The following is a 14,854-nucleotide window of genomic DNA, read 5'->3' as shown; positions in this document are numbered from 1 at the left end:
GCCACCTGGGCATTCCATGGCCTCCGAAACTGTGATAGGCAGTGAGGAGTAAAATCAAAAATGTACGCCCTTAGAAATCCTGAAGGCAGTGCTTGGTTTTCGGGGCCCCGTACGCGGCTAGGCTCCCAAAAAGTCCCACACATGTGGTATCCCCATACTCAGGAGAAGCAGCTAAATGTATTTTGGGGTGCAATTCCACATATGCCCATGGCCTGTGTGAGCAATATATCATTTAGTGACAACTTTGTGCAAAAAAAAAAAAAAAAAAAAAAAATTGTCACTTTCCCGCAACTTGTGTCAAAATATAAAACATTCCATGGACTCAACATGCCTCAAAGCAAATAGCTTGGGGTGTCTACTTTCCAAAATGGGGTCATTTGGGGGGGTTTTATGTCATCTGGGCATTTTATGGCCTTCAAAACTGTGATAGGTAGTGAGGAGTAAAATCAAAAATGTACGCCCTTAGAAATCCTGAAGGCAGTGATTGGTTTTCGGGGCCCCGTACGCGGCTAGGCTCCCAAAAAGTCCCACACATGTGGTATCCCCATACTCAGGAGAAGCAGCTAAATGTATTTTGGGGTGCAATTCCACATATGCCCATGGCCTGTGTGAGCAATATATCATTTAGTGACAACTTTTTGTAATTTTTTTTTTTTTTTTTTTTTTTGTCATTGTTCAATCACTTGGGACAAAAAAAATGAATATTCAATGGGCTCAACATGCCTCTCAGCAAATTCCTTGGGGTGTCTACTTTCCAAAATGGGGTCATTTGTGGGGGTTTTGTACTGCCCTGCCATTTTAGCACCTCAAGAAACGACATAGGCAGTCATAAATTAAAGGCTGTGTAAATTCCAGAAAATGTACCCTAGTTTGTAGACGCTATAACTTTTGCGCAAACCAATAAATATACACTTATTGACTTTTTTTTACCAAAGACATGTGGCCGAATACATTTTGGCCTAAATGTATGACTAAAATTGAGTTTATTGGATTTTTTTTAGAACAAAAAGTAGAAAATATCATTTTTTTTCAAAATTTTCGGTCTTTTTCCGTGTATAGCGCAAAAAATAAAAACGGCAGAGGTGATCAAATACTATCAAAAGAAAGCTCTATTTGTGGGAAGAAAAGGACGCAAATTTCGTTTGGGTACAGCATTGCATGACCGCGCAATTAGCAGTTAAAGCGACGCAGTGCCGAATTGTAAAAAGTGCTCTGGTCAGGAAGGGGGTAAAACCTTCCGGGGCTGAAGTGGTTAATATACCCGATCACTACATTGGTGCCGTTCAAGTGACCAGAAGAGCATTTTCGGACTTAGTAACAGAAGTCGGTGGTGACAACAATCCTGTGAGGTGGACAGAAGTCTGATGAAGAACCAAGAGCTGTGCTGTGACTCTAATGTCTGGTTGTGACATAAGAGAGTCTAATCTACAAAATTTAACAAGTTGGGAACCCCAGAATTATTCTCTGGAGACTGGAAACAACTGTGTCGTGTACCAGAAGACCTGAGGACCTGAAGTGAAGCTGAAGGAGTAACTAATGCGGTGAGTAAAATATTTCCTTTTTTTAATTATTAGTAATATAGTCAAAATGCTTACTCAGTGTGAAGCTAGTGTCAGTTCTGATAAAGTTAACAGATGGGTATTAAAATGTATTAAGCGCCATGGCGGTTCTTATGAAATTCCAGAAAAATGTAAGCAGACATGGATGATGATGAAGGAATTTTTAGAGAAAAATGTTTTTGATAGCAAAATTTCAGAAAGTAAAAGAAAAGGTTGTATTATACAGGGCTTATTATCTTGCTGTTTAACAATGGAAAGTTCTTTAAAAGGTAAGGTTGAGGAAATTACCCAGTTACAGAAGGCAGTTGATAATAGCAACAATGTTTGTGAGAGGTTACAAAACCAATCAGACACTGAGACAGTAAATTTAAAGTTGCATGCGGTTACCATTGGTGAAGCCTTAATTGAGAAATCTAAACATTGTGATGAATTATCAGAGGAAAATGAGAGATTAAAATTAAGAATTATGGAATTAGAGAAGAGCTCTCAGGAATGCAGATATGCATCAAATCTTGGATTCAGCTATCTGCAGCAAAATACAGACACAGACTCTCTATCAAATGAAACAGAACCTCATATTAAATCTGATAATTCATTACCAGCTGCCCCCACTGTGACTACCACAGTTTATAACAATAATAATAATACAGGTGAAGTTCAGCTTGTAATGAAGCCTTTGAAACCAAAATTATTAGACGCAATTCTTAAAGAAATAGGAATGGTTCCATACCATGATTTAAACAGATTTTTAAAATGGTTTTGTGACGTGCAGCAAGTCAGAGATATGTACAATCTCAACCCATCTGACTTAGAAAGAGTTTTGCAACATTCTTTAGGAAGTGGTCTTTGGATGAGAATTAAACAAATCTGTATTCAGCCTCTGAGGACAAGGGACATATTACTGGAATTATTATGTGTTTTGTATGGTGTACGTTCTGATGTTACTATTCATGGGAGGATCCAACAAATGCAAAATGAATCTCCCTATGAATTGTCACACAGGATAGCAACTATTATGGAATTATTGGTCGGTAATAATCTTGCATTTGAGCGTGGGGGCTTGATACATATGAGTATGTTTCTAGATGCGTTGCATGAAGATATCAAACAAAATATTTTATTAGTTACCCCAAATCCTCAGATTTAAAAGACATATTGTTGAGAGCAGACCATTTATGGAGAAAGTCAAATGAGCAGGCTGTCAAAATTGATTTAGCCACATTGTTTAGGACAAATACTGAGCATAAAGATCAGAAGATAACATCCTATGATAACACCCAGAGAGGACAAACCGGGTCAAACATAAGTGATATTAATATGAAAAACAGAGCTGACCAAAATATTAATAAGAAAAGGTCCAAGACTTGGATACCGTTTTCTCAGTTAAAACAGAGATATGACCACCTGAAGATTGAGTATGACAAGATGAGAGGGGAACGTGATAAATTATTAGAGCAGTTGAAGGGGGTACAGGGTGTCATAAATGCAGAAGATGTACATTCTCCAGATCTGTTTTTGAATGCAGATGACATTTCTCTAGCAGTGGGGGTGAATTAGCTCCAAACTGTAAACGTGTAAATAGTGTTTTGTTTTAACTTCAAACAATGTTTAAGGACCTCGCTAATGAGTTTTGTTGGAGAGTTTTTTTGTCTTTCAGATATTGACATTTAAATGATGGTGAATAGCAGAAGCACAGTCTGAAATTGCTGGCTAGTGGGGGAGAATTATGGGAGAAATGCTGAATAGACAACAAGGAATTATAAAGAATTCATTAAGCAATGGACCTTTTTTTTTTTCTTTTTTCTTCAACGCCCTAATTTTTAATTTTTCTCCCTTTTCCTGATATATTTTGCATAGTATGTTGGGTGGTTTTCCTAAATTTATAAGAGGGGTGAGTGAAATTCATCACTCTAGTCATGATTTGAAACTTTGTTGATTCAGTTGTTTATAATATGCTAAAGGCTATGACATATATGGATGGAAAAGACCTTTCTACCTTTCATGGTGAAGATACTGGCAAGAATTTCCACTGCCGCTTTGTCTGGATAGAAGATCTGATAAACACTGATGACTCTATCTGAACCATCGTGTGGGGGTATATCCATATGTATATGTTGGTATACCATTCAGGTGTAATTGTGGACTGAATGATCCAAGTAACTGCTTTATTGAAGGCAATGAGGGGTCGGCCTACAGCAAATTACAAAAGCAAATTGTGACTGGCAATCAACAAAGATGGACTCATGAATGTCAAGTGCAAGAAAATAGTTTGAAGCACAGTTTTTACTGTCATATCCAAACCTTTTGACCTTGAAAGTGAGTGCTGGTACATTGATAGTTCTTCTTACTATAAAGATGAAAGTAGAATGTTTGCGTAAAAGCATCTTTAAAAATGGAAAGCTTGAGCCTGGAGATGAAAAAAATCCTGGACTTATGTGGATTGGAGTTCCCAGAGCATACCAAGTTTACTTTCAGTGAGATGGTGAGAGATGTGATGAAGTCAGACCAAAGGATGGACTGTGACATCAGCTCGTCTTTGCGCAATATTCAAGATCTTGATGTGATATAATAAGGCCTAACAGCTATATGGGCCACTGACGTTTACCAAATCCTTTTCCAGTCATGGTCTAAAAGTTATATTATCTAATAACTGTTTCATGGGGATATTTTAGAGGCTGGCGAAGAGAGATGTAACCAGTTTCAACTTCATATTTTATATGAGCCATTGTAAAGCATCCAGTACCTTAAATCGTAATGATATTTTTTGTGGTTTGATTTATGGGTCAGTTCTAGTAGTTAGCACCGACCCAAGTGGGGGTATATGTTGTATATGTTGTAATATGTTCACCGATTTATGTGGGACATTGTTGTGTGTATGTACACATGCAGTCAATGTTGACCAGGCCAGAATGACAATGGTTGATTTGTCCATTTGAATTTTAACAGCTGAAGACTCTTTGATGTGTTAATCTTATGCAAGTCTATTTGAACATCTCAAAGGGTATTCAGGTGGTATCTGTTAATCTAATCTAATTACATATATCTAAAGGGGACTTGTTGATGTTGATATGCGGGAGTGCAAATTGGGGTGGTTCACGGCTGTTCACGGCTGGGGGTTGTTGTCTGTTTGATAGACTAAAGCTTATCAAAGTCCTAAATTGAAACGGCCAATCAAATTGCTCAGCCATTCAATGCCTGGTGAATATAACACGGCATTCAGTCTATAGTTTAGGTTAGGCTTGTCTGTGTATGGCTGGGAACACACAGGCCTAGGAATATGGGTCTCTGAATTATATCTACTCTGTCGGATTTTTTTGTCATCTGTGGACTTTGGACTTTGTTCTGTGTTGGAAGTCAATAAAGTGCATCTCTCTGGAAGAATTGGGTTGCAGCGGAAGAGTACTTACATCACCATTATAATAATACCTAAATATTAATTATCATACCCACTCTACATCATATCACCCAGTATATATTAATAGGGCTGCAACTAACGATTATTTTCATAATCGATTAGTTGGCCGATTATTGTTTCGATTAATCGATTAATCGGTTAATAACCTTAAAAAAAAAAGTGTGGTGTATAATTTAGTTAATATGTAAAGCTTAAAAAAAAAGGCAATTCATTCTTAAATATCTCTATGCAGTGGTAAATATAAACAACCAACTATATGGTTAGGGAGCAAAATATTGAATCCACTCTGAGAATAACAGACAGAAGAGATATACTGTATATTCACTATTAGAGGAGAAATACTGTTTTTTTTGGCCAATTTGTTGTTGGGCAGATTAAAAAATACAAATTGCTGCAAAAACGCATTACATGCTTTTCTGCAGCTTCTCCATTGAAGTATATTGAACCTAAAAAGCACCATTTTGCATTAAGAAAAAAAAAGTCCTTGACCCTTTCCAAATATGCAGCGGCTGAAAAAAAGCATAGATGTGAACGTGTCCCATAGGAAACCATGTTAAATTAACTGTAGTGTGTTTCTGCAAAAAGCACCAAAAAACACATAGATGTGAACCAGGTCTAAGACGTTTAGTAACATAATGGGGTTAAGGGAAACTGGGATGAGCCCTTTATAGTACAAAAATGCAAATAATCGCAACTGTAAGGGGTTCATTTTTTTTACTGTAGAACGGTGAAAGTAATATTTACAGTGGCGATTTGCTCTTTTTGTACTATAAAGGGCTCATTTTATTTTTTTAACCCCACTATTTTACTGGCCGATTAATTTGATTATGAAAATAGTAATCGATTAATTTCATAATCGATTAGTTGTCGATTAATCGATTAGTTGTTTCAGCCCTATATTAATATACCCGTCCCAATTGGAAGATTTCCCCTCAATTACTGTTCCGATGTCAACCCAAAATTTGGGATTTTCTTTTATTTTCACTTTCGATACTAATGGTAAACAGGACAAATAGAGAAAGTGAATCTCCTCTATGGGGGCACAGACAGCAATACAAACCTGAGTTCTAATCCCTCTCCACTCTATCCAAAACTAAGAAAAAAAATTGTTTTTGTGATAGATTATGTGAGGCAGCGGGATCAATAAGATTTCTACACTGTAGGTGATGTGTGACCATTCACTGTTGTTAAATGACATGCATTACTCAAAGAGGACCTATCATCTAGTGTCCAGCTACAAAGGTTGCAGCGGGAACAACTATTTCTTGACTCATGAGGTTAGCAAGCTCAATCCTAAAAGTGTCTTTTATATGGCCATCATTAGCACTGCATTAATTGTACCTTATATTTATTTCATGGGCCCCCAGCGAGTTTAACGGTCAGCTTAAACAGACATTTGTATTTTGCTTCCGATGGGTATGGGAAGTATTTCTGAAGGATATGGAGTCCTATGTTTAAATTCGAGGTTTTGATGTAGTATACTCATTGGAAATGACACATGCAATGGCAGCAGAAAATAAATAATATATAACATTACCAATGTCTCTAGGTATATGGAATGTGTATGCGTATTGTGTATGAACTTTTGGTTTAATTTCTGCTATAAAACAAATTCAATAAATAAAAAAAGTTTAAAGTTCAAATTTCTTCATAAATTTAGGCCAATATGCATGTTTTTGGTTTAAAATCCCAATAAGCATATTTTGATTCTATTACGCAAACGTTATAGTGTCTACAAATGATGGTATATATTTCTGGATTTTTTTTTTATACTACGTAGTAATGGCGGCGATCAGTGACTTATAGCAGGACTGTGATATTGTAGCAGACAATTGGACACTAACTGACACTTTTGACATGACGCGGGAACCAGTGACACTAATACAATGATCAGTGCTAAAAATATGCACTGTCACTGTACTAATGACACTGGCTGGGCAGGGGTTAAACATCTAGGGTGATCAAATGGTTAACTGTGTGCCTAGCCAATGTTGTTAGGTGTGCTGTATGTGCTGCTTTTACTAGGGACACAAAATCCATCCCTTCCCCCTGTCAGAACGGAGCTCTGTCTTGTTTACATAGACAGATGTCCGTTCTGTGCATATTACGGACGATCGGCAGGTGCCGGCAAACATCCAGTGCAGATCAGCTTCTGCTGTGATTATTCACAGCAGAAGCAGCCCACCGTTGGCGTGCGTCTACCCCCTGTAGGCTGAAGTGCAGAATCACGTATATCTAGCTATCTATCTATCTATATTATATATATATATATATATATATATATATATATATATATATATATATATATATATATATTGTAAAGTTTGGGGAACCAGCTAGATCACAGGACACAGGCTTTTCACTCAAAAGGAGATTTATTGAACTTAAATAGGTTTACAGCAGCAAAAACAAAGAAAAAAGGTTTCAGTCTCACCGACTTGCAAAGTCCAGAACTGCTATTGCAGTTAAACAGTCCTTAGTTTCTGTTGCAGGTAGCTTCCCCTGGCAGGAGGCTTCCAGGCAGGACACTGCTATTCACTTTTGTTGCTGCACACCAAACATCATCCACCATCCACATTCTCCTCTACACTCCTCCGCACCCCTCTCTAACTTCCTGTCTTGTTTTAAACCCACTTCCTCTGACAGGTGAGTTAACCCTTTTTGTTCCCTTAAAGGGACCACAGTCCAAACAGAGGGGAAACATAGCGTCCTTCCAGGACCCAGCCACGGCGTCCTGTACATATCCCCCCCCTGTGCCCCAACGCCATGGAGGTGGAGGCAACAGTGGAGCTCAAACAATGGACTCGGGAGAGGGCATCTGCATTTTGATGCAGTCTCCCAGGCCTATGCTCCACTACAAATTTAAATTCCTGGAGTGCCAGGAACCACCGAGTAACCCTGGCATTATTCCCTTTACCCTGTCTCAACCATGTTAAAGGGGCATGGTCAGAAATCAGCCTAAACTTCCTCCCCAAAAGGTAATATCTGAGGGATTCCAGAGCCCACTTAATGGCCAGACACTCTCGTTCAATTATAGCGTAGTTTTTCTGCGCTGGTGTTAACTTCCTACTGAGGAAGACTACCAGGTGCTCCTCTCCATGAACAACCTGTGACAACACCGCTCCCAATCCTACATCGGAAGCATCAGTTTGGACAACAAACTCTTTTGAAAAATTGGGTGCTACCAGGACAGGGTGTTGGCACAGTGCCGACTTGAGCTCCAAAAAGGCCTTCTCAGCGTCTGCATTCCACTCCACCATGACCGATTTCCGACCCTTAGTCAGATCGGTCAATGGAGCCGCCAACGTGGCAAAGTTGGGTACAAACCTCCTGTAGTATCCCACCATGCCCAAGAATGCACGTACCTGCTTTTTTGTGAGGGGACGGGGCCAACTCTGAATAGCCTCTACCTTGCTGACCTGAGGTTTCACCACCCCTCTACCCACGATATAGCCCAGGTATTTTACCTCCTCCATTCCCAAAGCACATTTTTCAGGGTTTATTGTAAACCCCTCCTTCCAGAGAGAGTCCAGCACTGCCTGGACTTTGGGCAAGTGTGATTCCCAGTCTCTGCTAAAAATGACTATGTCGTCCAAGTACACTGAGGCATACTTCCGGTGAGGTCGTAAAATCCTATCCATTGCTCGCTGGAATGTGGCTGGAGCAGTTTGCAATCCAAAAGGCATCCTTTTGTACTGAAAACTCCCCTCTGGGGTAGAAAAAGCAGTTTTCTCTCTAGCAGCCTTAGTCAACGGGATTTGCCAATATCCCTTGGTAAGGTCTAATGTAGTGATAAACCTGGCTGGACCTAGTCTCTCAATAAGCTCATCTACCCGGGGCATGGGGTAGGCATCAAACCGTGAAACTTCATTAAGTTTCCGGAAATCATTGCAGAATCGCAGAGTCCCGTTGGGCTTCGGTACCAACACAATCAGGCTCGACCACTCACTCTGCGATTCTTCAATAATCTCCAGGTCTAACATCTTCTTCACTTCCTCTGAAACAGCCTTCCTTTGGGCCTCTGGGATGCGGTAGGGCCGGACAAAAACGTTGACTCCTGGTTCCGTGATGATATCATGCTCTATAGTACTCGTGAGCCCTGGCAAGTCTGAAAATTTTTCTTTATTTCCCTGCAAGAACTCCTTTGCCTGCTGACTTTGGGTTTTAGACAGGGTATTTGCTACTTGGAGACTCTCCACCCCAGCCCGAGGCTCCAATCTTGCACTAGCCAGGGAGGTCACTGGTTCCCTCTCTGTCCAGGGCTTTAACAAGTTTACATGATATATTTGATAGGGTTTCCTCTTACCCGTTTGGTGGACTTTATAATTTACCTCTCCCACTTTTTCTACAACTTCAAAGGGGCCTTGCCACCTGGCCAAGAATTACTTTCCACAGTGGGAATCAACACCGCTACTCGATCCCCCACTTGGAAGTTCCTTATTTTAGCAGCCCTATTATAGACTCATCGTTGAGCCTCCTGGGCTTTTTGTAAATGTTCCTTGACTAGTGGCAACACAGTTCGGATCCTCTCCTGCATTTGGGAAACATATTCAAGAACACTCTTATGCTGACTAGGATCACTTTCCCATTCCTCTTTAACAAAATCCAGTAGTCCGCGAGGTCTCCGCCCATATACCAACTCAAAGGGCGAAAACCCAGTGGAGGCCTGGGGCACTTCCCGGATAGCAAACAGGAGAGCTGGTAACAGACAGTCCCAGTCTTTCCCATCCCTTTGTACAACTCTCTTGAGCATAGATTTGAGGGTCTTATTAAAGCGTTCTACTAACCCATCCGTTTGGGGATGGTAGACCGATATGCGCAGCTGTTTAATCCGGAAGAGCTTGCACACATCGGCCATAACCCTCGACATAAACGGGGTGCCCTGGTCCGTTAGTATTTCCTTGGGAAAACCAGTCTGTGTAAACAACTGGAATAATTCCCGGGAAATAGCCTTAGAGGAGGTATTCCGCAGGGGTAGCGCCTCAGGATATCGGGTGGCATAGTCGAGGATCACTAGTATGTAGGAGTGACCTCGAGCCGACTTCACCAAGGGACCCACTATATCCATGGCTATCCTCTCAAATGGGACCTCAATTATGGGCAGAGGGACCAAAGGATTCCGGAAGTGGGTCACCGGAGCGGTCAACTGACAGGTGGGACAAGAGGTACAGTATCTCCTTATCTCTGCTTTCAGACCTGGCCAGTAAAACCGGTCGGTGATCCGTGCCTCCGTCTTTTCAACTCCCAGGTGTCCCCCTAAAACATCATCATGGGCCAGGTCCAGGACCTTGCGTCTGTACTGTTGGGGTACCAATAATTGCTCTACCACATTTTCTCTCACTTTGGTAACCCGATAAAGCAATTCATTACATATTGCAAAGTGTGTCCACCGCTCATTCGCACCTGGCTCTTGGGGAACCCCATTTATTACTACAACCTGTTTCCGTGCATGGGCCAAAGTGGGGTCCTGCATCTGGGCAGTACCAAATGCCCCCTGAGGAACACCCAAATCCGGCAGGGCAGGGGTAACAGCCACTTCCTCATCCTCTTCCCCCAGCATTACCTGAAGTGGGGAAGGTTCCCCCCCCCCCCCCTCTTCAGTGTTCAGGTAGGTCTGTGAACCACACATTTTGACATCCTTAATAATATCAGCACTACTTTCATCACCATTAACCAAATCATTAGCATTTTCATCAACTGGATCCACATTAGGAACATTCGGCATTTCAGGGTTATTCCTCTCAACAGCAGGAACAGAGGGACTAGTTTCTCCCCAGTCTCTGGACCGTTCAGGTAGTTCTCCTTGTCCCCACAGTTTTGCAAATAATGGACAGTCTTGTCCTATGATAAAATCATGTACCAAGTTCTTTACCACCCCCACCTCTTGAGTACCAGTGCCACATGCTGTGGAGATGGACACCGAGATGAGAGGGTACTCTCTAGTGTCCCCGTGAATGCAAACCACCCGTAAAGTTTTTCTTACCGGACCGATCTTCCCAATTACTCTAGGATGGACCAGGGTTACCATGCTTCCGGAGTCCAACAAAGCCCGGACAGGGAGGTGGTTCACTTGGACTTCACACTTGAATTTCTCTTCTCCAAGATCAATATGTGTTGTGCATGCTTTCTGGGCATAAAAAGACCCCCTCCGAAGAACCCCGCATTCCATGGGCTCCTCTTGCAGTGGGCAGTGGGCCCGGGTATGGCCCCAGGAATGACATCACCAACATTGTACATCCCCTCCTCTCCGAACAGGAACAGATCGCTGAGAAGATATCGGGAGTGACTCTTGACCTTCCGGGGTGTTGGTTCCAGGGCTCCGGGGAACGTCCTTTCGAAGGGCCGCAGTCGAACGAATATGCCGTGGCAGACTGGGTCCTTGCCGCTTGGTAGGGCCAAGCAGATCCTCCACCACTGTGTATCGTTCCACCATCTCGACAAGGAGGTTCACTGTTTTGGGGTCTCCATGGCTGACCACCGTTGAAGGTCGTCTGGCAGTGACCTTAGGTATCGGTCCAGCACGACCCGCTCCACGATTTGGAGGCCAGACAACATTTCGGGCTGCAGCCATTTTTTTACCAGTTGCACCAGGTCATGCATTTGAGACTGTGGTGGACGATCTGGACGATACTTCCATTGGTGCACTCGTTGGGCCCGAACAGCTGTAGTTACCCCCAAACGAACCAGTATTTCTGCCTTTAATGTTTGATAGTCTTTAGCGTGATCTGGTGGCAGGTCGAAGTAGGCTTTTTGAGGATCTCCGGTTAGGAAAGGAGCAATTAGGCCGGCCCACTGGTCCTGGGGCCACCCTTCTCTCTCTGCCGTCCTCTCAAATGTAGCAAGAAATGCCTCTACATCATCACTCAGGGACAATTTCTGCAAAAAATGGCTTGCCCTCACGGTCACCTGGTTGCCAGGGGCAACAGCCGCTTGCTCACGGCCCTGAGAAAGCTGCTGCACTACTTCTTTTAAGGCAGTCACCTGAGCCTGCATAACCTCTTGCTGGGTCGCTTGCTGGGCTGCCAACTGGGCCACCAACAGGCGAGTGTTTTCTTGCTGTACCTCCAGCTGGGTTGTTAAGCGCTGATTAGCTTCCTCATGGCGAGTCTGCGCTTGTATATTAGCCAAGGACAGCTGTTTAATTAGCTCCTCCATTGCTTCAGCTTTCAGGGTTTGTGCGGCTTTAACCCAGGACATAAATCCACTGTACTGTCCCTTTAAATGTTAGTTTTAAGTCCAATACACAAAAAAAAAAAAAAAAAAAACAGCAAGAAAAATGCCTGTTACTCTGTCTTGCCCGCATTCGAGCACCACTTGTAAAGTTTGGGGAACCAGCTAGATCGCAGGACACAGGCTTTTCACTCAAAAGGAGATTTATTGAACTTAAATAGCTTTACAGCAGCAAAAACAATAAAAAAAGGTTTCAGTCTCACCAACTTGCAAAGTCCAGAACTGCTATTGCAGTTAAACAGTCCTTAGTTTCTGTTGCAGGTAGCTTCCCCTGGCAGGAGGCTTTCGGGCAGGACACTGCTATTCACTTTTGTTGCTGCATACCAAACACCATCCACATTCTCCTCTACACTCCTCCACACCCCTCTCTAACTTCCTGTCTTGTTTTAAACCCACTTCCTCTGACAGGTGAGTTAACCCTTTTTGTTCCCTTAAAGGGACCACAGTCCAAAGAGAGGGGAAACATAGCGTCCTTCCAGGACCCAGCCACGGCGTCCTGTACAATATATATATAGATATATATAGATATATATCTATATATATCTATATATAGATATATATCTATATATCTATCTATATATCTATATCAATGATCATGCACAGGAGGGCTGCCCTGTAGCAGTGAATCTGCTATAAGGTGGTCCAGAAGTGGTTAGAGGAAACCTTTTTTAAAAGGAATAAAAAGGCTACCAAAGCTGAAATTGAAGCACAATAAAAAGCATTGGGGTGCACATTTTGTTTAGCATCCCCATAGGCCCCCTGGACATATAAGAAGACCTCAGCTCACTAGGCTTCACCTACAACTAATTTGTGATGTTTAGCTGGGCTGGATTCATACCTTTTCTGTATGAACACGTTAACATGTGTTACTTTACACATTAACATGCACTGTTTTATGGTAGCCTGCTCATTTTAATAGGTTCCTTTACTGTACACTAAAACCAGTTTTTTGGCAATGCGAGTTGGTATGCCATTAAGATGAATGACACTGCAGCATGCCAAACTGCATGTGTTTGCATGTTTCTGCAGCACAAAGGTGTGAACCCAGTGGAAATCCTTTGTGAATCTTTAGGGCTACTTGAGTGAAAAACACATTCATTATCTGCTTCTGAGTGCAGTGCAAAGGTCAATCCCCTGGAACCGTCTTTACAAATTTGTTTTATAATGTTCATTTTACTATTACAGACTCATCTTTATGGATATATTTATCAGATCCGTGTCATCATTATTGTTATTTATGTGATTCTGGAATAACATGCAACTTTTTTTAACATTCTGTTACACTATAATAGATTTTATCTTATTATTGCATTGACTGCCGTTCTGATTACTTTAGGATTTCTTAAATAAGAATTCTCTTACATTCTATTGTATTTCTGTTTACAATAAATAACATTGATTGGTTATGAATTTTGAACTGTTTGTAAATATAGTAGTAAAGTTTTTTAAGTATAGTAGTTCTTTATTTCCTGTATTTATTTATTTACATCTTCTATTCAAAAGCCCTTTGCAGAGTACATAGAACCATTCAGATCAGTCCCTTCTGAAGCAACTACCATGCCTAAAACAATTGCAGACCATACACTAGGGCCAGTTTTGCCCACAGCCCAATTGCCCTAATGGATATGTTTGTTTTTTTAAGTTTAAGCTGGATTCTGAAAAACTTAGCAAGCTCATATCATTAACATCTAACAGATGTGCGGTTCTACGTCTCCAGTCCACATCCAACAAAATATCTGATAATGTAACTAATTGTTTAACAAAACTATATTTAACAGCTAGTTGGTTGGAAATTTCCTTGTGGTCTATATAGATTTTACAAAATTGCAAAATTACCAAAAAGGCCTTTTAAACATGTCAGGATTCATTCAAAGTTATTTGTTAATGAGGCAACTAAGTATCAGAAATTCTCCCAAGGCAAACTGGCATAGATAAGTCATTAATATTTGAAAATCCAATATCACATATAGTAACACTGCATTAAAAACAAATACACACTTAGCACTGATGATAAAATGTACTTACTGGTTTAGCCTGAGCGATGACCAGAAGAACAAGCAAGAAGAGCAAAGAGAGAAGCTTCATGATGACCACACAACAAGTCACTAAGCTTAAATGGAAGAGGCAAAGGTTAGGAAGTTTAAAGGACACCTGGATTACACAGTAGCAAAGGGGCATTCACCTTTTATCTCTCTCTACACCACATGTGAGGGTGAAGGACACATTTTTAGTTCCTGCTTCTATTTGCAATCATGAGTCAATCTGGCATTACAAATTACCTGAGTACCTCAAAAGGGGGTTGCTAGTCATGGCAAAACCTTTTTTTCTTAATTTTACAGTATAGTACACAGGCTTCCACTAATCAAGACAATGGGTTATATGGTGCCACCTTCAGGTGAGAGCACTGACAAACAAAGTTGTTAGAACAGCCCATATAACCCCTCGAACTCCAAGCAATTCTCAGTTTCTTGCTTGTGGACTGGTTGTGGTCAGAAAACATGTTTACCTCTTCAGATGGTTTGTGCAGCAGTACCTAGTGGAGAAGGCCTACCATAAGATGTGTAAGATGCCTGTGGTGGATCTGGCTATTTCCTGCCACAACTAATCCCTGACGGTTCCAGATAAGGATGTTTCAGTCTTCAACGACCCT

General features: G+C 41.4%; 1 protein-coding gene across 2 annotated transcripts in view; it reads right to left on the bottom strand.

The window, feature by feature from the left end:
• The window catches only part of F12 (coagulation factor XII), a 141,786-nt gene extending 127,411 nt beyond the window's left edge, over positions 1–14,375 (bottom strand). For both annotated transcript variants that reach the window (XM_073620518.1, XM_073620519.1), the window contains exon 1: positions 14,230–14,375. In XM_073620518.1, coding sequence (XP_073476619.1) covers positions 14,230–14,289 — 60 coding nt within the window. In that variant the 5' untranslated portion in view covers positions 14,290–14,375. The remainder of the gene's footprint in view (positions 1–14,229) is intronic.
• Between the last annotated feature and the right edge of the window lie 479 nt (positions 14,376–14,854).

The sequence above is a fragment of the Aquarana catesbeiana genome, linkage group LG03, assembly GCF_042186555.1.
Source record: "Aquarana catesbeiana isolate 2022-GZ linkage group LG03, ASM4218655v1, whole genome shotgun sequence".
NCBI classification, from domain to species: domain Eukaryota; kingdom Metazoa; phylum Chordata; class Amphibia; order Anura; family Ranidae; genus Aquarana; species Aquarana catesbeiana.
Note: the sequence above shows the minus strand (reverse complement) of the source record. Positions and strands in the feature narration are given on the sequence as shown.